Here is a 26,048-nt window from a genome sequence, read left to right on the forward strand (position 1 = left end):
CAAGATTTAGGACATTCGCCTCTGCTGGCTCCACGGATGGCCAAAGAAAGGAGAATCTAGTTGGTAGAGAGATGGCTGAAATCGTTTAGGATCGCCCGATTTGATTCCAGATCAAATCGAGCTTCCTGGATGCTAGACTTAATCTCTTCCTCCACGATCTAGGTGCTAGTGCTTTACCCTTGAAGCAATTTTTCTTTCCTACCATTTATGACTAGGAAAAGCGGGCTTTCACGAGGAGAAATAGAGAGACAACTATATTTACGTTCAGCTTCTCACCACTCAGCTTTTCCAATAGGTCATAAACATGAATTCGTGGTAACCACTTCGTTGTACAGCTGGACCCTCTTGTTCAACGTGTGCCGATCTCAAGAAGACCGATACCAGCCTCAGTTCCGACTACACAACTTTCAAGACAATATAGGCTCTGTCTAACTTCGATTGAGAAGCTTTCAGCTATTGTATTATCTTTGCCTTAACTCTTGGGCATGTCTAGCAGCCTCGGCTGCAAAACGGCATTTTTGACGTATTCTTTTGCCATACTGGTAAAAGAGAAATGGAAAGGGTACGCAGGCAATGGCCAGAAACCCTGGGACGCAACTGGCCCAATGTATTCCTAGATCATGGTACATGTACTATACGCATCCAAACGCAAAAAGCACGCTTGTGTTAGCAATCATCTTGTACGGTGAACAACAGGCTTGAGAAGCAACCTGTAATAAATGCAGCAACGTACACTGGTAAACAACGGGAAGATAGCGCCAAATATTGACCTTAGCATAGCATTTGCGGCAAGAACGCTAGCAGAGTAGATGGTGTATGCATCTACCAAATAGTTCTGAATAGAGATATAGACAAGGACAAACCCGAAACCAAATGGTACCTGGGCGGCAATAGAGATGAGCCAGTGAAGGGAAGGGTCATTTGTCCAGGCAAACCAAAATAGGCCGACCGGAATAGCAACACAACCCACCAAGGACATGGGGAGGCGGACTTCCGGGTGCCATACCTCATCACTGTTGTGTTTGCTAGGTCTTATGGAACGAATGGTCACGTAGAGGGCGACAAGAATACCGAAGGCGATACCGACGGCAAGGCCAAGGAATGCCAAGCCGCCGGTGTCTTGACTCCAGCCTCGGTGCTCTTGATAGACGATTGGAAAGGCAGCAAAGAAGAGATACAGCTATCTTGTCAGCATGATCAACTATGACGCACAGTGAAGCGACCTACCGTGCCGTAGAGAATTGCCATGTAAATGGTGAGCAGCAAAACGATAGGCTCGTAAAAAAGCAGCACCCAAGGTCGGACCAAAGCCTCCTTGATCGACTTCCGGAGGGCTTTTCCCTGGCGATCCTTGGCGAGTTTCGAAATGTAGACCTGGCCTTGTATGCGCGAGATTCGTTCCGCCCGTCGGCTCAGAAGTATGGGGGCAAACGTTTCGGGAATGATTATCGTCATGGACAAGCAGCAAATGCCCCCCAAAATGGCACTGATACCACCACCAATGATCAGCATCATTCGATCACTCATTCGTGATAAAGACAAGGAGGGACATGGACTGACAGGAATCCTTGCACCCATCTCCACCCGGCTGCCTCCCCGATAAACCCACCAATGACGGGACCTAGGGACGGACCGAAAAGTGGTGCCGAGGAAAAGAAGATCATGGCCAATCCACGCTGTTCATTGGGCCAGATGTCTGCGAGGATTCCGCCAGCAATTGTCAAGGGCGACGAGCCGAAAGCACCAGCGAGGAACCGCATAATCACAAGACCTTGAATTGTGGGGGCTGCAGCACATCCTGCAGTCAACAGCGTAAAGGCGAGGTACTGATATGTTTTAGTACATGATGGTAAACAAATGGTGGGAAAAGGGAGCTTAGCTGACCGTGCAGAGGAAAACGACGCGTCGACCATACAATTCACTCAAAGGGCCCCAGAGCAGGGGACCAACCGCGAATCTGAGATGTAAGCAAAATATTTTGTGTTGGGGTCAATTGGGCTCATTGGTGGATTAAGAGAGTTCTCATGCTTACCCCAATATGAAAGCAGACAGCCCGAGCTCAAATACAAGTTTGGTCACAGAAAAAGTCGCCATGACTTGTCTCGAAGGGGCCGTATAAGCACTCGTAGCAAGGGCAACTGTAAATGTTGCCAAAGACACCAAACCTGTCCATGCCCATCTAACAGCCTGACTGAATTGCATTGGGTCCCGAGGATCATTGTGTGTCCACCGAATGATGAAGGGGTCCTCATCCGTCCCGCAACCCGGGTATCGATGGTTGATGATGTCTCCGTCCACCCAGCCATTGTCAAGCATCAGAGAAAGATAAGGAGCTCGCCTATTCGGTGGTAAATGGGACTCGTGCGCGTCCATTTGTGCGCTTGCAGTGAATCCAACAGCCATGCAATGTGATAATCCGATTGCGCATGCCGAGGACCGATTATTGCGCAAGTTGCAGCGGGATGTACTTTCGTAATACTCAAGGAAAGACGTGAACGAAACTGGTCAGCTAGGAATACAATCACGTATTTATTGTGTCAGAAAGGAACCGGACGGATTTGTGTCACATCTCATGACGTCATAGGCAGGAGCGTGTTTGTAGTAAGGTAAGATTACATGGGTGGGCCGAATCTCAACTGATCTGACCCGGAACAAGTGTTCCTGTGAGGGGAGATCTGAATCCCCCACCTGTCAATTAAAGTAACGCTAATTGGCGGTGCCGAGATTGTCGGTCTCGACGCAACCCCAGCCTTGTTGGAGATTGCCGAGAGACGATGCAAGGAAGTTTGCTCTACGTTGTCTGAAAGTCAGCGACCGAAGAGCCTATCTTTTCATGCGTACAATCCATTAGAGGACAAGGGTGGAAAATCACCTATTATGGGTCAGGCTCAGGGACTTATCAGTAACCTGGTCTTGGAACACTTGCCTCTCCCAGAATTCTTCAAGATGTGCAGCGAGATTGTTGCGCCAGGAGGGTGTATTCTTGTGACAAATACCCACGAGGACCTTGCTAGAATTGCTTATGGCAGCATTATTGATCCAGAGACCGGCGACAAACTCTGGAATGACAGCCACATTCACACGAATGTGGCCGTCAAGGACGAAGGAGCGAAATGAGGGTTTGATCCAATCGAAGTTCAAGAGGGGATTCCAAAGGACCGAAACATGGTTGGTGCCATGCGTGGAAATTGTGAGGGAGTCAAGTGCTGGGTTGGCTTTATTTTAGTTAAACAGAAGTAACTTGGGCTTCACCGGCGCAATTGGTATGATATGTCGTCGTCGTTCATACTCTCTTGCTCTTAAAGCTATTTAGTGTCCACTGAATACGTTCGCATTTTGCTGTCATCTATTTCGTTTCGATCCTGTGAGTGAGGAAGCATTACAAAACATGAAACTCACTCTTTTGAAGCGAGAACAAGTCTTACTCGACAGGTTTGGAATAAGCTCTATTCAAGCCATTAAGCTGCTTAGTTGGCTGGAATCGAACTATGGAGGAAACTTGAGCATTGAGCATCTGAGTAGGGAAGGCATGAGCATCCGAACTCTGGCCAACACTGTTCAACTGGCAGCTTCAGGAAACCTGGTTCCGGCAGTCGACATCCCCAGAGAAGTGAGAGAAATTGCAAAGTCGATATTGCTTGATCTGCGACAGAGGGTTTGCTCCACTCCCGCCTACAGAGAAAGTCCTGCGGACTCACTTAGTACAGTCTTTTTGACCGGCGCAATTGGGTTTCTCGGGATTGGAATACTTCGACAAGTACTGGAACAACCCACAGTCAGTTTGGTTCATGTCCTTGTCCAAGCTAGCAGCCAAGAAGCCTGCTTCGGGCTCTATCAGCAGCTGGGCACAAATGGGAGGGCGCCTGGAAGAGGCGGGTTGTGGTCTGGCCTGGAGATTTGAGCCAGCCGCAACTCAGCTTACAAAAGGGACATTGGGAAGAGTTAACCAACGGAACGATCAACAGAAGCATTCACAATGGTGCATTGGTTCGTTACGACTTGTGCTATGATAGGTTGAAGGCCGTCAACGTCCTAGCAACTGTTCGTAGCCTACAAATAATGAATTCATCATCCTGTGCGGTCAACTTTGTCTATGCCTCAGGCGGGCAGCGATTCAATCCTGCCCAAGAACTGTCCAAGGCGCTGCGGATAAGTCAGGCGGCGAAATCAACAGGGTATTCACAGAGCAAGATTGTCTCCGAGTTGATCGTTTCTAGAGTTGCCGACGAATTTCAGAAGGTACGGGGCCACAGGATGCGCGTCATACGACCTGGATACATTATTGGTTCGCCGAACAAGGGATTGGCTAATACCAGAGACTACATCTAGAGGCTTGTGGCTGGCGCTATGGATGCCGGTATCAGGAGTAGTGGTCATGATGACGAGTGGACGTATGTCTGCGATGTGGAACAAGCGGCGAAACAAGTCGTGAACAGCAGTGGCATCTTGTTCCCTTCCATGAGATCTACCGAAGATAGCCATGTCACAACGATAATGGACGGAATATATCTAAGGGATCTGTAGGAGCTACTTCACCAAGAGCTGCAATGTCACCCGGATCCCTTGGACTCGTCAGAGTAGTAGTCCCGCCTTAGAAACGTAGTTGAACAGAGGAGTGACAGCCACCTACTGTAGCCTTTGCAGTTTCTCCTCAACCATGACCAGGGTGCTTTTCCGTGTAATTAGAAGAGCACTATTTCGGATAACAACAAGTTTCTAGTAACAAAAGCGATTCAGAAGAATATTTCTTATTTGAAGCAAATAGCACTTTTACTTTACACTTAGATAGGAAGATACATAGTATAATTATTATATGGACATATAGTGCTCTATTTCTACCGTGGTCTATACTGTTAAAACACCCTAGCAGGCAAGTGAAAAACCGCAGGTAATTAGATAAGACGTTTTCTTACATAATACAGATTAATATATAGTAGTTTACACAAATAGATATACAGGTTAAAACCCGATTTATCCTAAATAAATTCTCCCTATAAGAAAACACTACATTCTAAGATTTCAACTCAAAGCAGAATATTTCTTGCGGAGATGAAGGCAAATGATCGCACGTACACTATCGCGTTCTGCAAGTTTTTAGATAACAATGGTTCTTTCACTGACTTTCATCACAAAACCTAGAGCAAAGACTATTAAATGCCGCAGCAAGGTGTCACTGAGGCTCGTAAATTTGTTTCTGGATTAAGAATGAAAACAATTGGGGGGATATATAAAGAAGGCACAAACAAGTTAATAATATATCTAAGTAATTTAGGAGTTTCATGGGATCCATAGTGTCTGAATGTTTAATTGTGGTGAATTTATTACGTATCTCCTGGGCTTGTCTTGTAACGCGGCGTTAACAATTCCTACAAGAACTTAGGCGGGACAGCTGCTGGTGCTTCTGCAAAATCATTGGCTTATGCTGATACGCTTACCCTGTAATGATATAATTAGAACAAAACCCGATGACAGCACCTATCAATTACCAGTACCTTCAATGCATTCTACCATCCTGTTTTAAATTACTCTTTCTACCTGATCGGATAATTCCGCAGGGTAGTTAAGCTCAAATCTTTCGCTGTTGTATATCACGCGTTAAGCCGAACTCGAATGAAACGTGTCACCAGCGACTAAAATGCACAGATATTTGAAAACCTGCTGAAAATGACTCACGGATGTTAATCGAGAAAAATTCACGTGAAGAGATGTAATCTAGTAAAGAGGAAGCAAACAAACCAGAACAAGCGTCGGTCGTATTCTGGGTACTCATGCAGACATCACAGGGCTCCATTATTTGGCATGTGTAGCTCCAAAACCGGATCATCGTTGGTATCAATGCGGGGGTGTGATGAAATACCACGGGATCTGAGGTTTGAGCGGGGCTTGGTCACGATGCTGGCGGCGATCAATCGGGTACGTGGCACAAAATAGCTGCGTCATATGTAAATTTGCCGGGAACTCCGAAATACGATGTTCAGGTCGAGTCATCGTGGCATACTATGTAGAAGATTCCAATCATTTTCCTGCAGATGTAAGCGATCGTCGTGAGGGTTGCATTCGCAACTACCATTTCCTCGTATTGATATACTAAAGTGGCATTAGTGCGTGCGGTAAAGAAACACATGACATGGCTGCACCTCACCAGTCCGGCTGGTCACTGTGATGCTGCAGTACGATATCTGGTAAACAATGCGGAAAGATGTGATGAATACCTAGTTTAAGAAAGACTGTTTTTAAATACGAGCTCGAGTGGTCTTACACTTGCGCAATCTATTACAGACTACAGTAGTTGCTCAATTGGATCAGCATTTAAAGGCAGTAGAACCCCGTCAATAAAGCACCCTTTCGATCTCTTGAAAACAGAACCAGCACTTTAATACTTGATCACCGCCTTCCCATCTTTCATCTTTCAATCACCAACATGCGTCTTGCTACTATCCTCGCCACTGCTGCCCTGACCATGGGCGTCACTGCTGAACCTCAAGATGATGAACTGCCCTTCAATATCATTGGATCCCGTATCTGGAGTTCTCCAGATTGTGGAAACAACGAGAATATAGGGAATCTTGGCGAGTTGACCACACACCGCGACGAGCTTGGCGAATGCTTCAAGTTCAGCGACAAGGTTAAATCAGTTAGTCAGACTGATCACGCCCAGGGCTGCAAGCGTGAGTACTCTACCTACACAAAGAATCGCAACCTGACATGGGGCTAGTTTTAGTTTTCCAAGACAAGAATTGCAGGCATGGAGTTAAGAGTCCCAAGGACTTTCACTGCCTTAAAGCTCAGACCTATTTTAATAGCTACAAGACTGTTTGCAAGTAGAATCTGCAAGGAGTGTAATTGGAGAACAGGACACAAGAGTGTATGGTAGAAGATGAGGAGGTTTTGCAGCAAGAGGATATAAATTAATACGTACAAGACCCCGGCTGTTTCCCATAATCAATCTTGAGCTCCTTGTCAAAATAGCCATGACATATATTTTGCCTCTTTTGTTTCTAGCGGCTGGATCTACTGACCCAGTGCGGCTGACCAAGACCAAGTAGCCTACACATTAACGCAAACCGGTAAACGAAGTGGAAGCAATACAGCACCATGTTACATCTACTTTGAAAAGAGGAAAGCAGAATAGATATCAGAAGGTAAACTATACATTGTTTAAGTGTTCACATGAGTTTGAATGCCAAATAATAAATTGACATGAACTCACGCAGCGAATATGCAGACAAGCGAAGTTACAAAAGCCGGAACCCCTCAATAGGAACTCCTCTCTTCTTCAGAGCTTGTTCTGACATCCTCGAATCGTGGCATTTGAATGTATATTGCCCCGGCATAGGTCCGGGATACCCCGAAGAAGGACAAGGTAGGTCGTTCGTTTCAATGTACCCTTCGTCAAAAGGGACATGATCCAATCGCGGATCCCTTCGACGTTTAGGCTCCCCCTCTTTCCAGAAGACGGTTTGCACATAACCTGAGCTCCACAACCTCTCCCAGCCTTGAAAGTCGTCTCCCAAAAGAGCCTGGCCCTCGTCATAGGCTGGATGATAGCAAGGTGCTATAACAACATACGCCCCAGGTTCAGCTTGGGGCCTTAGAGCTATTGCAGATGAAAGACCAAGTAGGACTGCAATCCTGACACCGCTGCGACTTCTTGGGGTGACACGAACGTAGCTTCCGCCTCGAGTTACCGAGCAGCCGGTCTCTGTTCTAACCTCTCTGATTACGTTGCGCAAACACGAGATTTCTACCTGTTGCTCTCGCGTAGCGTTGTTCCAATCTTACGAACAACCCATGAACTGACGCACCTTTTGTCGCCACTCTTCCAGGGTGCTAAGCGACCCGTCGGTCAATGGCAGCAACTTCTCCATATTATGATTTCGGACGCCCCCATATATCAATATGAGGATCAGGTGGTCAAGACATCCATCGTCATGGATTAGGTCGCCCATGGCGAGCTTCTGGAATGTAGAAATAACGTCTCGACTGTAATCAGCATATGGTTGTAACACAGTCTTAGGTGGTAGATCAATAGGGTCGCTGCATATTTCGTCGCAAGTCACGCCAGCGACTCCAGCACACCGGGCTCGATAAGATAAGCAGCAGCGGCAGATTGTCCTGAAACATGACAGGTGATGTCATATGAGTACAAATCAGTCTCTGCCGGATCTGCTGCCCAGCTTGGATTCGTATCTACATTGCAGAAATGCAAAAATTGAATCTCTTCTTGATGCGCGAGATGACTGATATAAAGTGAAGTAAAAATCTCTTTTGCAGATTTGGTATAGTCCACTGTTACGATTAGATAAAGTTAGAGTTTTCGGTGATATATATACTTTTTAAAGGGCATTATAACTCCTTTGCCTACACATAACCTTTTTTTGCTTTACCTAAACATAAGGTTTAGGTATAGCATAGATACCCTTCTTTCCTTACTTCTATCTAGCTTTTTTCCTCTTCCTTTTACCTATATTAATAAGCTATACTTATTAATAAGGTTAATAAGTCCCTAAGGATAGTTAAAAGTAAAAACTTAATATAAATAATAGCTATACTATAATAATACCTTTTAATTCTTAGCTTATAGCTAAAATAAGTAGCCTTAGTTATAATAGTAATATAATTAACTTTATCTAAAAGATATTTATACTTTTTAATAGCTTTAATAATAATAAAAAGAAAAACCTAAAAAGATATATTTCTTTTAATACTTTATATAACTTAGATAATAACTTTAACTTAAAGGTCTATATAAAGATCTTTTATTTTACTTATATAGTTACTTATAATAGTAACCTATAAGTCTATAACCTAGACTTAGTAAGGGAATATATAGTTCTTACTAAGTAAGAATCTAAAGTACTTTTTAAAAGGAATAACCCTTATAGGCTATTAGAAGTACTAAATTTCTAAATTACCCTAAAGGAGGAATAAGGGACTGCTAACTAAAGGAGTTATCTTATGTTTTTTAGCTAGCGTTAGAAGGGGAAAATTTAGTTAGCAGCTAGGCATTTAGGCAATTTACAATAAAAGGCACACTTTAGTCCACTGTTACCAGCAGAGCAGCGTCAGGCACCATCAAGTTTCGCAGGGAAAACACTTTATCGCGCGAATCAGAACATAGCTAAGATGCTGTTAGTCCCAACCCTAATAGCCAATTGTGATGCCCACATCCGCTTCCAGATGGTATTGCCTTTCCCGCGAAAGTTTCTATATTTATGCTGTGATTGATTGGATTCAAGAAGGCTGTAGGAAGTGGGGGTCTGGAAACGCAGATAACAGCGACTGCATATTTGAACCTTTTCCATAACATCTCCTCGTTGCATAGCTGGATGATGGTCGTTTCTTGATTTGACAACATGATTTCCTGGTAGATCCACAGGCGACGGTGCCAGTCGAGTGCTAATAACTTTTCGACAGCTAGCCACTGACTTGGGCTAAGTGGAAGAGGGTCTCCGTATTTTGTGAGATAGATAGGGTTTTCTCCTGCAGTCGTAAACATAATCTTGTGTTTCAATCCGTGAGTGGCCGGGGATGTTTCTACAGAAACAGTCTCACTAGCTACTCGGCGAACAGTCTCCATAACGAGCCCAGTCCAGGGAGCCTCAGGACCTAGCCAAACGACGACACGTTTAGCATAGCGATATATATCAGACATACGCTGTACTTGTTCAGAACGCTCTTTGACGTCGTTTTGATTGATGCAGATAGAGTCGCACCAGACTAGGCGTTTATCGTTGCGTTTTCGAAGGGCACGGAGAGCCGAGGCCAAATTTGACCCGACATTTAGACGTCCTGCAGGTTGAGACTCAACTAGTTGGTCTCCAGTCCATTCGTCTGTGATGTAAATAAAATATGGATTAGATTGGTCACCCTAGGCGTGAGACAAGGCTTCGAAATCCGGTATTTCATTGTTTTCGGGCGATAAGGTCCTGTGTAGAAGAGTCCCAGTGAGAGGGTCCCTCGGTGACCCAGGTTGCAATTCAAGAAATCGAAATTGCAGATGAATCAGAGGGAAGTACAGATAGCGGTCCATTGTGGGAACATCTGATCCCCGGTGCTTAAATGACTTTAGTGTCGAACTCGGTGGACAGACATGAGTTGCAAGAATTGAGCTAATTTGGTGGTCTAACCAGTGGGTCGAGGGGATGGTCCTTCGAGATTTGAGGTTAGCGTCGGTAGCTCTGGGTGCGGGGTACACATGCTGTAGTCATAGGATTGGGGTTACTGAGGCAAAAGCGTCATGACGGCTTAACGGTATCTCATTTCGCTCGCCTGGCTCGACAGACTAAATCTACCCTGTAGGCCCCATAAAGAAACAGGCTCAAAGATTGTGCATACCATAGCTGATGCTCTTTGCGGAAAGATTAAAACCCAGATGTATAAATGCAAGATCGGCGAAGGAATCGTGCGGTCTGGACAGGAAGGACTTCTAGCTATGTTCTGGGATAACTCATGCAATAGCGCCCGGTAACCGCAAGGATACTGGTTAGTAGGAATGGTGACACGGATCAGACGGGGTTAAATGGATCCCGGTCTGTGGACGGCTCCAGAAGCGGGAAAGATATTTGGAACATGTGGCGATCAATGGGTTATTTAACAATTTTTCAACACATTAGTTACCTGCAATTTGTCTAAACCATACACGAGGTTTGTCTCGTTCCAAATCTACTCGTGTTGACACGCTCCGCCGGCTCAGCACCAGATATAGGTAGACAATTCTCACTGAAGTATAAAGTTGTAGGAGCTATCGCCACTATGTGAACTAATGCATATGTGAACTAATGCAGTTAAAAAGCTTATTATTGTTGACGTGCAACTTTAAAGTTCTCTTGCCTAGCTTATAAACTTCCGCGTCAGCGATGACAGGGTGGCTTGGAATGATGGCTAAAAAAAGTCTCGCCGCTTTCATCCGGAGTAGCGTTCTAGCCGCTAAGTACTGGTAGAAAATGGCTTAAAGACAGGTTGACGGAAGCAGACTTACTTAAAAGACCGCGCGGTTCTTCTCCTTACCTTTGTATGTAAGGATTCGAATTTGGAGCATTTGCTTGTCGCAAAAACCTTTCCGCTGTCTTGCTCATCATCTAACAATGTTCCTCTGGACACGGTCCTGCCTGGTTGTGCCAGCTGGGCGCAGGAACATACAGCTCTTACTGATACCATTTGTCGCCCTTTCTATAATTGGATGGACCTTATACGCACACAAGGAACATTTCGTTACATATTACAGCGTGCAGATGGGTCGCTTTGTACATGACGAGGTATACAAAACGAATTCACAAATCTCAGTATCGCATGGTATGTTCTTTTCTTTTCTCTCCCTTATTTAGAGCAGTTTGATGTTGGGAACTCGTATCTAACTTCTCTTTTCAAAAGGTGATATTCTTCCATCTACCAATATCTCTGCCTACCTCGATGCCATTTTTTACCGCCGTTCAGCGAAACTTCCGACTTTTCAGTGCCCCATCATCAATGGAACCCGATATCGTTCCCTTGTCGATTCGCCGGGACCGTCCAACCCCGCTATCAGATACTTCCTCGCACTTGATCTACGACAAAATCTAATCCTCCTTCCTCGTCTGATTGGCAGCGTCGTCGAAGCCATTCAGTTTCTTGGCCCTCGACATTGTATGTTGTCCATTGTTGAAGGCAATTCACCCGATGGCACCGCCGATGTTCTTTCAGCCCTCCGACCTCACCTTGAGGCTCTCGGTATAGCCTACTTCTTTGAGTCATCGCCCATCGACCCCACGAAAACCGAGCGTATTATGAGTCTTGCAGCGCTCCGTAACCTGGCGTTGCAACCTTTACTAGAGAATCGCGATAAAATAACCGAAGATACCACCATTGTCTTCTCGAACGATGTTACAGCATGCCCAGATGACATCCTCGAACTTGTCTACCAGAGAAAGTTCCTCAAGGCTGATATGACTTGTGGAATGGACTGGAACGGTAAGAGGCCAAGGTTCTATGACATCTGGATTTCTAGGGGTATAAACGGCGACTCATTTGTGGATGTTCCTCATGGCAATTGGAAAAATGTATCGGAGTTGTTTTGGAATGACAAGGACACCCGGGCTCGATATGATGCAAGGCGGCCTTTCCAAGTCTTTGCATGTTGGAACGGTGCTGCAGTGTTTAGTGCTCAGCCCATCCTCGAAGGCTTGAGATTTAGAGCTGCCAAGAAGAAAGGCGAATGCCACCAAGGTGAGCCACAGCTGTTCTGCAAAGACATGTGGTACCGCAACTATGGGAAGATTGCAGTCGTGCCATCCGTCAACTTCGAGTATAAGCTCCATATGGGAATGCCATTGAAAGAGAAGATGGGCTTTACGTCAGATATCGTCTCACAACAGGATCCAGCTGGAGACTTGATCGAATGGAAACAAGACCCTCCGGCTGAGGTTAAGTGCATTTCAGCTTGGAATAAACAGTACTGGGTTCCATGGAATGAGTCATTATCATAATTAGTATTCAAATTTCAAGCTATAGCATATTTATTTAATGAATAAAACTTTATAGATGCTTATCTAAAATACACGTGGTTTAAATGTAATTGAATTGATTCAGTTACTGTATTCTCCAGCCTCCGTGATATTACATTGTTAATAATTCTAGCTAGAAGATGGGCCAAGTGGCCACAAATATCTCAAGAACCGGCATTATAATTGAGGCAAAGCCCGATTGCTGCATTTAAGAACTACCATTATTCCGGGAAGCTTCATTAGCCCACCCAAAGTGGCTTCCGTAGGTATCATCAAATCATGGAACACTACGTGGGACCATATCCATAACGCAGCTCTCAGGGTGATTAGATGACCATTTTGCAACAGTGGCCAACCCTCCAAGGCAGAGGGCCATAGGATCGCCACGCGGCACTGTGTATGTGGAAATTCGCACACAAAGGATAGCTTGGTCGATGCTGACAAGACAATGGACGCGTTGAGAGACGTGACTTTCAAAAGACTTGGATAACAGACGAAGAGCTGGCAATCGACATTCATCTAGGCTGGTCCCCCTGATATCAAGCTTGGTTAGTCTTGCAGTTTATGAGTTGGGATAAATAAGTACTTACTGTTCTGACCTCAGCGATCATGTCAAAAAGAAAAAGTTCACGCCTTTCCGAATTGATGATTAGAGTTGAGATCCCTGATGACCCTAACTCTGCGAGAGAAGTGAAAAGTCGATAGCCAATCAGACGCTCATCAACCTTCTTGAGGTCCCCTTCTTTACGCCACGCTCCGTATCTGTTTTCTTTCAGCTCAGCTTTGAGTCGACGAATTACTCCTTTGTTTGATTCCGACGCCTCTTCCACTACACGTTGGATTTCGTCCTTGGTATGTGAAATTTTTACGTCACACTCCTGGATCTGAGTATCATGAAACCGACGGATTTGAGAAATGAGATCTTGTGTCATAAGGGGTAATAAGGGGTCTTGCTCGAAATTGACCTTAGCAGCTTTTATCTGGTCTTTTCTTTCTTCTTGTTGTTTGAGGGTTTCGCGCATACCATCAACGACTCCGTTTTGGATTGTGGCGGTTACAGCTCTCTCGATTGCGTCCTCTTTATCTCGAATTGATTGCCGTAACATAGAAAGATCGCGGGCGAGGATTTCCTTTTCGGCTTGCGCTTCAGCCAACAGGGGAGCAATGGTATCGATAATGCCGGCGAAATTCGTTTTTGTAGAAGCGGACATACGGCAGGCTGTCAGTGTAAGCTTATGTCGCGGAATCATTAACAGTTTTGAACTCACCCGCTCTAGCGGTCATGTCTGGAGAAAGGATGTGCGCGGATTGTGCGACCTGGCTTGCCTCTGAGTCGGCGACCCGGGGCCGCTTCTCGATATTGAAAGCCTTGGTAGGTGATAGCATACGCTTCCTGAACCTGGCAGAACTACCCGTAGATATGACGGGCTCACGCTCATTCCATCGTTCGTCATTGCCAAAACTCTCGGATTCGTCCTCGGCAGGTATCAGGCTTCCGGTGATATCCCTATCGTGTCTAGGAATCTCATCGGGCTGGGATTCAGTATCTGAACCGACTAAGTCAGCCACACGTCCTGTCCGGATTGCTTGGGATGTCTGCTGTGCTTCCGGTAGTTTCCTCCTTGTTTCTACTTTGAAGTAGCGAAGAGCCTCATCCACGTCACTTCTGATCATTTGTGGACAGCGTCGATCGCGTTCGCGAGCACGTTTGTGCAGAAAACGGCGCGCTATCTCAAGACTACCGTTGCCGGTATTTGTATTGATCGACTTCCGGTAGATACCTCCGAGAAGCTGTGCCAGCTCCACCACCAAGGGAACACTCCACTTCTTCTTAGGTGGAAAACGAACTGCCCATTGCCAAGGCCATTGTCTCGTATAACGAAAGACTCTTTTCGAAGCCTGGGCGACTCTGTAGTCTGTCTTAGGTTTGTTACCTCGCATATTTAAGGCCAATGCAATTTGTTTGTCGGGCATATCAGGCGGCTCTGAATTACCCATTGCGGAACCTGGTGGTCGGCCTAGACGCGTCGAGCGTGATCGTTTCGTTCGGGATAATGTTGTGATTATTTTCGGGCGATTTTTGGAACCAGGAGGCCTTCCCCGGCGCTTGGGAAATGTAGAGCTGTCTTGCGGCTTGGATGACCCTTCGCTACGCGTTCTTAGTACAGAAGCTTCAGTATAAGCCAACTCATCTGATTGAGCCGCGTCATTCGCGTCCGAGCGACGCGCCTGACGTGTCCTTGGAGCCATTGAAGTTACTAGATAGAAAGAATAGCAAGGTTTGAAAATCAGGCTGTAGTATTTAACAATAAATAATGCTGGTGTAAGCAATTGAAATTGGCCAGTCAACGCATCACGTGAATGTTACTATGTCCCTGTCAGCACGTAGAAAAAGCAAATAATTGCAAGGACTAGATTGCTACAACAAATTAACTGATAAACAGTTACTCTCTAAGGATTATAGAATGAAGTAGTCCCAAAATATGCTACAATAGTTTGCAGTTCAAAAGTAATAACTACACTGAGCCTTTAATCTCAGATCCTTCTCCCCTACGCTCAACAGAGTCTCGTAGCATAAGTTCAGTAGCAGTTGAATGTTCCACTTCAAGTATAGCCTTTTCAGCTGACGATTTCTCATCCTCAAATACTATTGCATCGTAATGTTAGCTACTTGAAGGGTACTACAACCAGGCTTTATAAACTCACAAAATGTTGCTTCTTCGAGGGTTTTACCAGATGTCTCCGGGAAAATAAAATAGACAAATGCAACTTCAAAAGCGAGAAAGCAGCAGTATGTGAGAAAGTATCGCCAACTTATATTTGCAAGCCCAATAGGATTAACGAAGGTTGTGAAAAACTCAGCACAACGCGCAAAGAGCTGGAAAATGGCTATGCCACGGGATCGTTCAGCGTAGGGCCAGATCTCAACCAAGTACGCTAAAAACCATTGTTAATATTGTGTCACATCATGGGGAATAATGCCACTTACTATAGGTAACTGTATTAAGCGCGAGGCAGTAGGCGGGGGAATATGCGAACAATAGGAAGATGCTAGCCGTACCGGCAGCATCATTTACCTTCCCAGCCTCCTTTGCCGTAATTGCCCTCTCCATACTAACAGTGTAACTAGAGAAGACAATGAGCAGACTAGCTGTACATGCTAGGTACATGTGTCGTCGTTCGAAGTGGCGTACAAGCATAGAGGCTGTAAAAGAGCATACAAGACTCCAGCAGGATAAGCTGACATTGATAGTCTGCTTGAAATGGGACGAGTCCTTCCCGATGATCTGCAGCAGGTCGCCAAGGTAGTATGAAATCAGGGTCGAGCCAGACCACTGCGTAAACAAACCCAGCATGCAGGTAGTCAACAAACGTCTTCGCATGCCGGCAGTTGCTCCAAGGTCAAGCCATGACTTCCTGGTATTCTGCATCTCGATGCGTAATGTTGACTGAATCTGTGCCAACTCAGCCTTGACGAATTCAGACTCCCGGCCCTCAGCATGATATTTCACCAGCGTCTCCATCGCTTCTTGACTCCGGTCCCTGGCAACAAGCCACCTCGGACTTTCTGGAACAAAGAAAACGAAGCAGAGCTGGAGCATTGGGGGCGCGATTTGAAGTAGAGATGGAATACGCCACCCCCAATTGCTCGTTATGTCGTTGGTGCCGAAGCATATACCGGCCGCAGTAATCTGACCGAAGAAATAGGAAACACTGAAAAGTGACGTCAAAACTGCTCGTTCCTGGTAACCGTTAGCCTTATTTTAATACACATCGGAGGGTTCATACCTTTGGATATCCCAACTCTCCAATCAGGGAGGAGCCTGATACTAAGCAAGGCGGGATGCCGAAACCAAGGATTAAGCGAGCAGCGATATAAGAACCAGCTATAAATGTTCAGTTAGTCTTTTTGCTGATTGTCAAGCTCAGAGCGATTATACCTACCAGAATTGGCAAACCCTTGTACTAGAGACGCGATGACCATAATGAATGACCCAATGAAGATGGACCAACGTCTCCCGAGCCGATCGTTGATGATGGGTATGAAGGGAAGTGAAAGGATGGCACCTAAAGGGTAGGCGGCTGCAATAATACCTTTGAGGGATCCTTGAGGGTTGTCAAAATCTATCGACGCATTATTTGTCAGTGAAGCTTCTCGCCTAAAGGTCAACATTATGACATACAATTGATCCACGAAGGTAATATCTGCATGGCATTAACCATCTGTGAATGAAAGCCAGAAGTCATTTGAATGCCCATACATGTCGGTATAAGCATAAAGTAGAGATTTCGTAGGTTTGGTTTCCGATACCATGGCACCGTATCTTGATTGGCAAGATTGGTAACAATGGTATTGAAGTCACGTTCTTGTGCGCTTGACAAAGGCGCCTCAACCGCTGGACGACTCATACTGGCTCAGTAGCTGTGGAGGACAGAGGGGAAATGGATGCAGAACTGGAAGACCTTCCGTTGATGGGTTGGAGAGTTGGAAAACCTGCAAAATATTCGACTTGGGACCTTGTTATTTTATGCAATGGCCTGGAGGTGAAATCGTCCGCGCGTCCTTCTGCTCACTAGTTGAACATGATCTATTCTAAGTCACAGTCATGCATTATCTCGCATATGCGCCGGCCTTCTGTTGGTCGTGTCCTCGTGACCTGGCGAGTGTGCCGGGGTATGATATTGGCTAAATACCGTCTCAGTTTGCATGCCCTCATCACCAACAGTTTCTGCTTTTAGTTAAGATCAGCACTCGTTGGGGTTGCACCGACGAGTTCCTGTTATCTCGGCAGTCGATTAATCACAATCACACAAGAGAGGTACCCAAGGATTTAACAAAGTATGGGGTTCTGCTGGAACTCGGGCCGCTTTTTCCCCAGCGCGACAATGATGGTGGGTCTCTGGGAGGAACCTTGTATACAATGTCTCCACTTCATTTGGGTAAAGCAATTCAAAATGCAGGGTAGCAGCAACTCATGACCAACATGCAGCATTAAAGTAACTTAAAGATGCATCGCAAGGAGTCTAAACCAACACACCCAACTTGGGGAGGTTAACCCCTAAGTTTGAGGGATAATTGGCATTTGCATTGGCAATCGACTGGTTCTGGACGCGCATAATCGCGAATTCCCGGACAAGCTTTATGTCATGTTGAACATAATGGCAATTGTCCAAATCCAAAGCGTGTATCTTCTTTGTATCTATTCTCATTTTGCCGCCGATAATCTAGCATGACTCTAAATCATCACGGACCATCCAACATACGTTTTGTCTTGAAATCGAAAGAAAATGTCAGCTATTCTTGTGAGAACATTGTAAGCTCAAGATAGCCTGGGCCTCTTGTGCCTTGGCCTTCTCATCGTGATCCTGCAGCTCCTAACAATACAGAGGGTATGAAACCAGTATTATGCTGTGTTTACTGTAGTGACCATTTGGTAGTCTCAGTTACCCTATAGTAGACCTTATCGATAACACAGCCGATAAGTACAGCAATTGATAACACAATAACGCTGTGCTTACAAGGATCCTAAAGAAGGAATGCAACCCTCCTGTGCCACTTAAAAACTGACCTTCCCGACCCACACTGTCAGGCATCTTGATCCTGACCATTAATACACCAGAGAATTTTGTAAACATGCTGTGCACTTGCCTAGCCAGCGGGATTAAGGAGGTCATTATTGTTACGATTCCTTGTGATCTTGCGAGAGTTGGAAGGCACGAGAGGCTAGTGGTAATATCCTATGTTTCGGCGATAACGAAACAGTGTGGCCCAATAACAAAGTGTTGTCATACCTCATAGGATTCGAGAACCCGAAGGTCGAAGGCATAGTCGGTCACTAAAGGTAATTGGCGCTTCTAAACCGTGCTGTATCCAGCGCTGACCCACAAGAAGTGCTTGGATCCCGAAAGAACGTCAGGAACTCGATGCTCTCACACCTTGGAAGGTAGTAGCTATCCGTAAACTGTCAAGCAACAATGAGAAGCAAGTGCTTCTTCTTGCCAGTGGCGGGGGCATAGGGTGCTTAACGGGTCGAATCATGCTGCTTCGAACTACTTCTATAAAGCCGGGTACATCCTTAGACGAGTGGACAAATGAGATATTCTGGGGTCGACTCTTCCAGTGTGCAATAACGGGTGGGAATCATTTCACCAAGATCCCCCTGAAGCTGAAGTGTTCCCCTAGGTCAAGACCGACTCAAACTGCATTGGTCAACTTATTCGTTGGTAGTGTAATGTATTCCAGGCTTTCATCATGCAGGTCTTCAAACTATCTACAGAAGAGATCCTTATTTTGCCCGAAAGCTTGCGGAGGAATTGGGCCGGCCTCTTGTCACACTTGCTCACCTTCCTGGATGGGCTTTGTCCATTACGCAAGCACCCCGAGTATAGTAGGTGGAACTACCTATCTCTGCAAGGCATTACTGATGAGAATCCGGTATATTCTCTATGATTTGGTACCTATGTCAAGTATTCTGGAAGGTATCGGTCTTTTGACTCACCAATCCCCTTGGGCGTGTGTAAAGAGCGTTTGGTATTGTGATGTTTGATCCGTATACTTTGCAGAACTCGCTCCTCAGAAGAACCCCAACTACTTCAAGAACGTTTGGGCTGTTCATGTAATGAACCTTTCTTATCTCATTCTGACTACTATGGGCTACCTACTGTAAGATGGTTGACTCGCAATGACAAATGAGACTCTGGGACCTTTCTTCCGGTGTTATCGGTTATTTTGCTACGCTTTACAATCCTCTGTAGTAGGAAGGACAGTCAAGCCCATAGGATACATGATGACGCCAATGCTGACATGAGATAGAAAATGATAGCATTGTACGAAATGCTAGACCTAAGTGGTGTAGAGCTTAACAGCCCTACCAGACTGCTCTGCTTCAGCAAGCAGCTTTCTGTTATCCTTCTTAAGTAGAAACTTCATCAACAATGATGCAACAATACTGAGCGCAGAGAAGCCCATCATAAGTAGCATAGCCATAACATAGCGCGGCCCATCTGATGCAGGGAAGAAATAAGGGCTCCAGATGTTGCCTAGTTGCGACAGCAAATTGACGATAGCTGTCCCGCATGCTCTCTTCTCGGGCGTTTGGTTCAACGAGGAGGCTGCCCAGGAATAAACTGCCGCATTGGCAGCAAAAGCGCCGGCGCAGTAGAAGAACGATGCGGCATATCTGGCAGCATTGTTAAGGGTTGCCACTGAAATGATGAAGCCGACGATAGCGAACACCATTGGGACGCTGATATGATAACCGCGCTCGTTGAAACGATCACTTGAATAAGCCACTAAGAAAGAAACAGCGGCACCGAACAGATATGGGGGAGCCGTGAGGACTAGTGTGATGGTACGATTGCCGAGGTTCATGGAGCGAACGATACTAATAGAGAACGAAGGTTAGCGATCGGACCATACCGCTTTCAAAGGTAGAAAATAAGGGTTGAGACTAACGTGGGGAAGAAGTTATTGAACCCGTAGGCCGTGTGATTGGCACATAGGATGATTACCTGTGAAAGATTGGTCAGCGGTTAATTCTTATTTGAGACATAGCATAGAAACTTACGAAAATCCAGGTTCGAATATCCTTGACAGCAAGACCAAGACCATGCCAGACAGATCGGTCAGTTTCGGGCAGAGAGACGCGATCCAGGGCGATCCTTTGGATTGCTACCTGACGCTCGTGATCTGTCAACAGCCACTTTTGGCTCCCAGTTGTAGACTCAGGAAAGTCTGGAAGCAGGATGAAGGCCAAAATGGCGGCAACAACGCTACCGGCACCCTCCAGGATGAAGAGCCACTGCCAGCCATGAAGACCAGCGGTATCCGATAGACCCGCGAATATGCCTGCTGCAATGAGGCCGGAGAAGGCCGTAGCTATGACAAGACCCGAATAGAGGACCGCAGTGCGAAGGGCGAGCTCCTTGCGGGTATACCAGGAAGAAAGCATAAAGAAAGCCTGTCATCGTATCCGCATGTCAGTGCTGAACTGTGGAACTTGGTCCAAGACCCAAATCAGATTGAGTTACTTACACCTGGAAAGAATGGTGCCTCTACAATACCAAGGACAAATCGTACTGCGATCAAGCCGGAGAAGCTGGTCACTCCAGCAGTGGCAGCTGAAACACAAGACCAGACAATGACGCAACACGGTAGATATATACTCGGGCGAACTCTTGTAAGGATCATGTTCGAAGGAAGCTGCGCGAGCATGTAGCCAACATTAAGAATAGATACTGCGATGTTGAATTGATTGTTCACGAGACCGAGGTCTGCTTCGAAGTCGTCAAGACGGGCCTGCCTATACCCGGAGATTAGCCAAGGTCCAATTGACCAAAGGGGATGGGGAGCATTTGATGGATACTTACGCGATGTTGTTCCTGTCAAGATAGTTAAACATGTAAAGAATCCAAACCATGGGCATAAGTGTCATGTCAAGCTTGCGAACAAGACTCTTCTCGCTCTGCTTCCATTCAGCAGTTTCATGATCGACAACGCCGTTTTCGGACTCTTTGTTCTTCAGGCGGTTCTCTTCATGGGACATCTTGGCATGGACAGAAAGATGATTGTCTTGAGGAACAGAAGAGATGTTCTTCTCCGTCGACATGTTAACAATGACAATGAGATTGAAATGTCTCTGAAGAAATAGATTGGAAGATTCGAATGAGCTTTCTGATGAGACTCTGGCGCTGCTGGAGAGAAGATAATTGTTGAAGTTAGGGATGCTTGGTTCATATACCCATAAACCTTGCATGTGGTTCTGACTCTCCCACGATTTCGCATCGGCATGGGCGCAAGCGTGCGGGGCCCCGGATTAGTACATCTGGGGCAGGCTAATCAGGTATGGGGAAGAATGCGGGGGAATTGCAGTGCGATAATGAGCGATCGGACGCCGATCAGACTACAGATGGGTGGTAGAATATAACCCCAAAAACCTACATGGGGTTCTCACACTCTTACAATTTAGCATCGGCATAAGGGTAGGCGTGCGGGGCCCCGGATTGATCCATCTGGGGCAGGCTAATTGGGTACGGGGAAAAGTGTGGGGATTGTAGTCCGATGATGAGCGATCGGACACCGATCGGACAGCAGATGGGTGTCAGAGTGTTTACAGATCGGACTTGCAGAAGTCCGATCGGTCACTTGGGATCATTTCGGCTCGGAATGCCAATCTGATGGTAACGTAACGAACGTGAAATCGATTACTTATTTAACTGTAGAGTCTCTTCGATGATAAGATCAAATACAACAAAGCAACAACAATACAACACAAGTCGATCCAGAAACAACTATCTATCAACATGTCTAACGGCAGCACCAACGGTCACAGCAATGGGCACAATGCCTCTTCCATCTCCAACGCTACCAAGCTTCGTCAGAGGCTGGAATCCAACGATATACTGGTCGCACCAGGTGTTTACGAGGGTTTCAGTGCACGCATCGCACTTGAGGTGGGATTTGAGTGCCTCTACATGGTAAGACAACCGTTTGACCTCTTGATTGCCTGGGTTTAACTTGCAATGCAGACCGGAGCTGGTACTGTCGCATCCAAGCTTGGCCAGCCCGACCTTGGATTCGCGTCTCTTAACGACATGCGCGAACACGCCGAAATGATCGCAAACCTCGACAGATCCGTTCCTTTGATCGCCGACGCCGATACCGGCTACGGTGGCCCCAATATGGTGGCTCGAACCGTCGCGCAATACCACCGCTCCGGCGTTGCTGGCCTCCACATTGAGGATCAAATTCAGACCAAGCGATGCGGTCACCTCGGTGGCAAGGCCGTGGTCGATGTCGAGACCTTCGAACAGCGCATCGCTGCCGCTTATAAGACTCGCAAGGAACTTGGTTCTGATATCATTATCATCGCCAGAACCGATGCTCTGCAGACACATGGCTTCGACGAGGCTATTCGCAGGCTCCAGGCTGCTGTCAAGGCTGGCGCGGATGTCGGCTTCCTCGAAGGTATCACCACAGAGGAAGAGGCTCGAGAAGTATGCAAGATCATGGCTCCCACGCCTATGCTGCTGAACATGGTGGAGCATGGAGCAACTCCATCGTGGACACCCGCTGAAGCTGCCGAGTTTGGGTTCAAGCTTATCATCTTTCCTTTTGCATCCATCGGCCCGGCCTATCAAGCTATCAAGGATGTATTTACTCAGATCAAGGAGACGGGAAGGACCGGGCTGGATAAGAAGTTTACCCCCAAGAAGCTTTTCACTATTGTGGGATTGGAACAAGCGACAGCTCTGGATAATGCTGTTGGCAGCAGCCTCTATAGCAAGGTCTAGAGGTAAAGAGTCTTTAGGCTATAGAATAGTATCAGGATATTCCAAGCCTTTGTTATCCTAAGTTGTCTGCTCCTAGAGACACTAGTATGTTATATTTTTGCAAAAGTATTCAAGCTCGTATTATAAAATCGTAGGATATATATATCGTTATTGATTCTCTGTTTCATTCCTGGCAAACAGTGTATTCTTAATCTCATGAGTTAGGTTTATGCAATTACTGGGTTTTAGCATGCTTTAACACGTCATAGCCGAATTAGCGCTAGCATCACTCCGTCCCCGCCGCATCGGACATCCGAAATGTCCTCCTTTACATACCACTCAGCCCCATGTAAATTCCATCGCTGACCTAATACCAGTCGCCCCCTAATTTCACCAATCCTCTGTCGGTCTTTGGATCCTGATTGGCTTCCTCTAGGGAGATTACCGCCCCCGATGCAATCATCTACAGGAATCGAAGATGAATCTGGACCTGGCCGATCCGATTTCAGTGCCGATCAGGCCGATAAGATGCCCAGTCGCCGAAAGGCGTGTAATGAGTGTAAACAGCAAAAGGTGTGGACCCTCTCAACATTCTAACATTATCAACCCACTACCTGGTACTGACTATCCCCATAGCTTCGATGTGATCTTGCCTCTGCACAAGGTTCGACGGAGTCGGATTCTTGTACTCGGTGCAGACGTCTCGGACTTGGCTGTAGAATTGACAATGGCTTTCGTCGGACTAGAAAACGAAGGTACAGTTCCAAGTCAGGCAATGGCGGAAACCATGCCGAATGTTTATTCTTACCAAATCTGTAGGCAATCGACGTACCTGGAAAGTGAGGTACAGAGCTTGCGAGAGCAGTTGCAAGCCAGCCAGAGCAACCCATCAAACTCATCCCAGCACAACGAAACCAACTGGCCCGTTCCAGCGTCCGTCGGGTCGCCTGGTGCCGTGTTTAATACCTTGAACCAGACCAATACTGGTCTCAATTTCTCCCCAGTGAGGCACGAATCTTCACCAGGATCTATAAACTTCCCACCTGCCACCTTGGGCAGCTCTGTAACTAATGATACGGACCTGCAATGCCTTACGACTCGCCCTGGTAATGACCGACCAACTCACGATCGCGCCTCCTTTTTCCCGTTAGCACGGCCACGAGCGCTTGGTAATATAATTCTTCAAATAGAGGAAATTGACGAGTTGTTCAATATGTAAGTTAATATGTTACTAGTCGGCCCTTTAGCAGATATCCTTTGTTGCACATTGCCAACCTTTTCCCCACCCGCTTAGGTATATCAAGTACAACCATCCGTACCTTCCTCTCATCGACGAGGAGAAAAGCCCACACGATTATTATGAAAGATCGGAGCTGCTGTTCTGGGTAATTATGGCCGTGGCAGCAAGAAGGCAGAAATCGCAGCCGACCCTCCTACCGAGACTGGCTAGAAATGTAACGGACTTGTTGTGGAAAACCCTACGGTCCATGTCATACTCCATCTCGACCATCCGCGCCCTTTGTCTCTTGTGTACTTGGCCGTTTCCCACAAGCAGCAGCACGTCAGATCCCACGTTTATGCTTGTCGGTAGCATGCTACAAATGAGTACGCAGATGGGTCTTCATTGTGCCCTTGATGCTCAAGACTTTGTCAAAGTTCCATTACAGCTCGATGTATCTGAGCGTTCCGAATGGGCACAGACTTGGGAGGCATGTAACATTGTAGCTATAAGGTCGGTCTAGGCACTGAGCCTTTTCCCATTTTCTATTGATATAACCCTTAACCCCATACTGACCTAGAATCGTTTGGATTAGTGTGAGCATTGGTTGCGGCCTACCACTATTCTTCCAGATGTACGAGACTCCGTCGGCCAGTCAATTCGAAACCTCTACAGCTGATTCACCTTTTTATTTGCGACTTCAAATAGAAAGGTTCAAGCTTCGTGTCTCCTCATCATTTGCGAGACCAATGCCGACAGATGCTGAAGGCATCTTGACGCGTGAACGATCGACCATGTATAATCTACTGAATTCGGATTTGGATGAGCTTGAGAAGCGACTTTCTGGGTCCTCTGGTAAGTACCAAATCTACGTTCTACAAATATTAGCATTTTCTCATCGACCTGTCAAGACATCGAGACGTGGTATTGCATGGCTGCAAGACTACATCTTCAGGCCTTCTACCTTTTCGACAATCCTGCAATGGAAGGCTACAAAAACCGAATCGTAGCGCTGTTCTCTACAGCCTACAATCTCATGGACCTCAGCCAACGACTTAATGAACGACCCCAAGGGTTCTTTGACTATTACCCTTTCTTCTGTTACCAGACATATGTCAACGCCGCATTCGTGCTGCTTAAAATCCTTACAAATGGATTTTTCAACACCATCATAGATGTTCAAGGTGGCAGACAACTCCTTGAGTCTGCTATCACCGCACTTCGACAGATGAGTGTTGTGAACAACGATCTACCAGCTCGGCTAGGCGATATCATCGGCTTCTTTTGCGCTCTTCCTGATCCTGCAGTTGTCGGGGGTGTCACAATCAGAGATTTACAGTTAAAGCAAGTCAGGAATAGACTTAGTATGAGCGTGGTTTACGATTGCTTGTGGACATGGAGAAGGCATTTTCGAACTCATCAGCCGGATACTGATGAAAGCAATGATATAGAAGATAAGTTCCATTTTAACCTTGTCGTCCAGTATGCTAACATACAAAGGTACGACCTTTACTATATTCCAACGGAATGCAACCTACCTTAGGTATAAGTTCCTTTCAGGGGATAAATAACTGCTTGGATATAGACTTTCTTCTATAGTTTATATTATATTAGCTTTTATACGCCTAGGGCGCTGTTCAGTCTACATTAGCTTCGAATGGGATATGGGAGCTAGGGGGGACGACAGAGGAACGATTGAATGCAATCGATGACGATGCTCCGATGCCGGCTCTTTCGAGATAGGTGTGCTCATACAGCTCAACAGATTGGCTGCAGTCACCTTGCCATCCGAATTAACTGGTGATGTAACGGTGGCGTGTAATGGTGAGCGAGTAAAGAGCAGACTAGTCGGTCCGGGACTACATCATTTTGGCTCTTAATATCTAACAGAGGATTGTCACCGAAGACCGTCCTCATGTCCAATCCGTCCTACTAGCTGGAGGAAGAAGCAATAGCGCGTTAGACTTGGCATACTTGTTAAAGGAAGAGCACTCAATAAAGGTGCAGGAGTCCGGTTTCTGTGTCCATCATATGGAACTGCATCTAACCAGACAGATACACAAAATACTAAGTGC

General features: G+C 46.3%; 10 protein-coding genes across 10 annotated transcripts; 5 read left to right on the forward strand and 5 right to left on the reverse strand.

Moving 5' to 3' along the window:
- Positions 1 to 31: 31 nt before the first annotated feature.
- Positions 32 to 2,593, reverse strand: B0J16DRAFT_346146 (major facilitator superfamily domain-containing protein). The gene is made up of 6 exons (XM_046128394.1): positions 2,033 to 2,593; positions 1,885 to 1,957; positions 1,561 to 1,826; positions 1,228 to 1,486; positions 734 to 1,180; positions 32 to 632 (listed from the first exon to the last, which is right to left on the reverse strand). Exons 1-6 carry the CDS (start codon positions 2,401 to 2,403, stop codon positions 462 to 464), a joined length of 1,587 nt encoding a protein of 528 aa, XP_045979549.1. The 5' UTR covers positions 2,404 to 2,593; the 3' UTR covers positions 32 to 461.
- A 795-nt stretch (positions 2,594 to 3,388) lies between these two features.
- B0J16DRAFT_322460 (uncharacterized protein) lies at positions 3,389 to 4,524 on the forward strand (the record flags this gene model as incomplete). Its single annotated transcript, XM_046125707.1, has 4 exons — positions 3,389 to 3,775; positions 3,811 to 3,987; positions 4,021 to 4,239; positions 4,330 to 4,524. The coding sequence occupies 4 exons, from the start codon at positions 3,389 to 3,391 to the stop codon at positions 4,522 to 4,524; spliced, it is 978 nt and encodes a 325-aa protein (XP_045979550.1).
- Positions 4,525 to 6,321: 1,797 nt separating this feature from the next.
- B0J16DRAFT_166107 (uncharacterized protein) lies at positions 6,322 to 7,158 on the forward strand. The gene is made up of 2 exons (XM_046122310.1): positions 6,322 to 6,668; positions 6,716 to 7,158. Exons 1-2 carry the CDS (start codon positions 6,422 to 6,424, stop codon positions 6,823 to 6,825), a joined length of 357 nt encoding a protein of 118 aa, XP_045979551.1. The 5' UTR covers positions 6,322 to 6,421; the 3' UTR covers positions 6,826 to 7,158.
- Positions 7,105 to 9,499, reverse strand: B0J16DRAFT_357183 (uncharacterized protein; the record flags this gene model as incomplete). The annotated part of the gene is made up of 5 exons (XM_046129522.1): positions 7,105 to 7,147; positions 7,387 to 7,707; positions 7,783 to 8,037; positions 8,070 to 8,289; positions 9,169 to 9,499. The coding sequence occupies 5 exons, from the start codon at positions 9,497 to 9,499 to the stop codon at positions 7,105 to 7,107; spliced, it is 1,170 nt and encodes a 389-aa protein (XP_045979552.1).
- Positions 9,500 to 11,087: 1,588 nt separating this feature from the next.
- Positions 11,088 to 12,484, forward strand: B0J16DRAFT_364012 (glycosyltransferase family 69 protein; the record flags this gene model as incomplete). Its single annotated transcript, XM_046129907.1, has 2 exons — positions 11,088 to 11,295; positions 11,374 to 12,484. The coding sequence occupies 2 exons, from the start codon at positions 11,088 to 11,090 to the stop codon at positions 12,462 to 12,464; spliced, it is 1,299 nt and encodes a 432-aa protein (XP_045979553.1). The 3' UTR covers positions 12,465 to 12,484.
- Positions 12,485 to 12,868: 384 nt separating this feature from the next.
- B0J16DRAFT_346158 (uncharacterized protein) lies at positions 12,869 to 14,751 on the reverse strand (the record flags this gene model as incomplete). The annotated part of the gene is made up of 3 exons (XM_046128395.1): positions 13,751 to 14,751; positions 13,073 to 13,701; positions 12,869 to 13,015 (listed from the first exon to the last, which is right to left on the reverse strand). Coding segments are annotated over exons 1-3 (1,625 nt in total), but the record flags the coding sequence as incomplete, so codon positions are not given.
- Positions 14,752 to 14,928: 177 nt separating this feature from the next.
- On the reverse strand, positions 14,929 to 16,892 carry B0J16DRAFT_364013 (uncharacterized protein; the record flags this gene model as incomplete). The annotated part of the gene is made up of 5 exons (XM_046129908.1): positions 14,929 to 15,129; positions 15,189 to 15,419; positions 15,544 to 16,225; positions 16,272 to 16,369; positions 16,667 to 16,892. 5 exons carry the CDS (start codon positions 16,890 to 16,892, stop codon positions 14,999 to 15,001), a joined length of 1,368 nt encoding a protein of 455 aa, XP_045979555.1. The 3' UTR covers positions 14,929 to 14,998.
- A 2,290-nt stretch (positions 16,893 to 19,182) lies between these two features.
- On the reverse strand, positions 19,183 to 21,028 carry B0J16DRAFT_308097 (major facilitator superfamily domain-containing protein; the record flags this gene model as incomplete). Its single annotated transcript, XM_046124866.1, has 5 exons — positions 19,183 to 19,867; positions 19,939 to 19,994; positions 20,051 to 20,443; positions 20,518 to 20,785; positions 20,853 to 21,028. The coding sequence occupies 5 exons, from the start codon at positions 21,026 to 21,028 to the stop codon at positions 19,327 to 19,329; spliced, it is 1,434 nt and encodes a 477-aa protein (XP_045979556.1). The 3' UTR covers positions 19,183 to 19,326.
- A 648-nt stretch (positions 21,029 to 21,676) lies between these two features.
- Positions 21,677 to 22,821, forward strand: B0J16DRAFT_308099 (Pyruvate/Phosphoenolpyruvate kinase-like domain-containing protein). The gene is made up of 2 exons (XM_046124867.1): positions 21,677 to 21,959; positions 22,011 to 22,821. Exons 1-2 carry the CDS (start codon positions 21,786 to 21,788, stop codon positions 22,773 to 22,775), a joined length of 939 nt encoding a protein of 312 aa, XP_045979557.1. The 5' UTR covers positions 21,677 to 21,785; the 3' UTR covers positions 22,776 to 22,821.
- A 266-nt stretch (positions 22,822 to 23,087) lies between these two features.
- B0J16DRAFT_166168 (uncharacterized protein) lies at positions 23,088 to 25,827 on the forward strand. Its single transcript, XM_046122312.1, has 6 exons — positions 23,088 to 23,327; positions 23,391 to 23,509; positions 23,574 to 23,969; positions 24,049 to 24,486; positions 24,569 to 24,828; positions 24,885 to 25,827. Exons 1-6 carry the CDS (start codon positions 23,208 to 23,210, stop codon positions 25,514 to 25,516), a joined length of 1,965 nt encoding a protein of 654 aa, XP_045979558.1. The 5' UTR covers positions 23,088 to 23,207; the 3' UTR covers positions 25,517 to 25,827.
- Positions 25,828 to 26,048: the final 221 nt, after the last annotated feature.

This window comes from Fusarium flagelliforme (assembly GCF_020744385.1).
Source record: "Fusarium flagelliforme strain FIESC 12 MPI-CAGE-AA-0113 chromosome Unknown B0J16scaffold_6, whole genome shotgun sequence".
NCBI lineage: Eukaryota > Fungi > Ascomycota > Sordariomycetes > Hypocreales > Nectriaceae > Fusarium > Fusarium flagelliforme.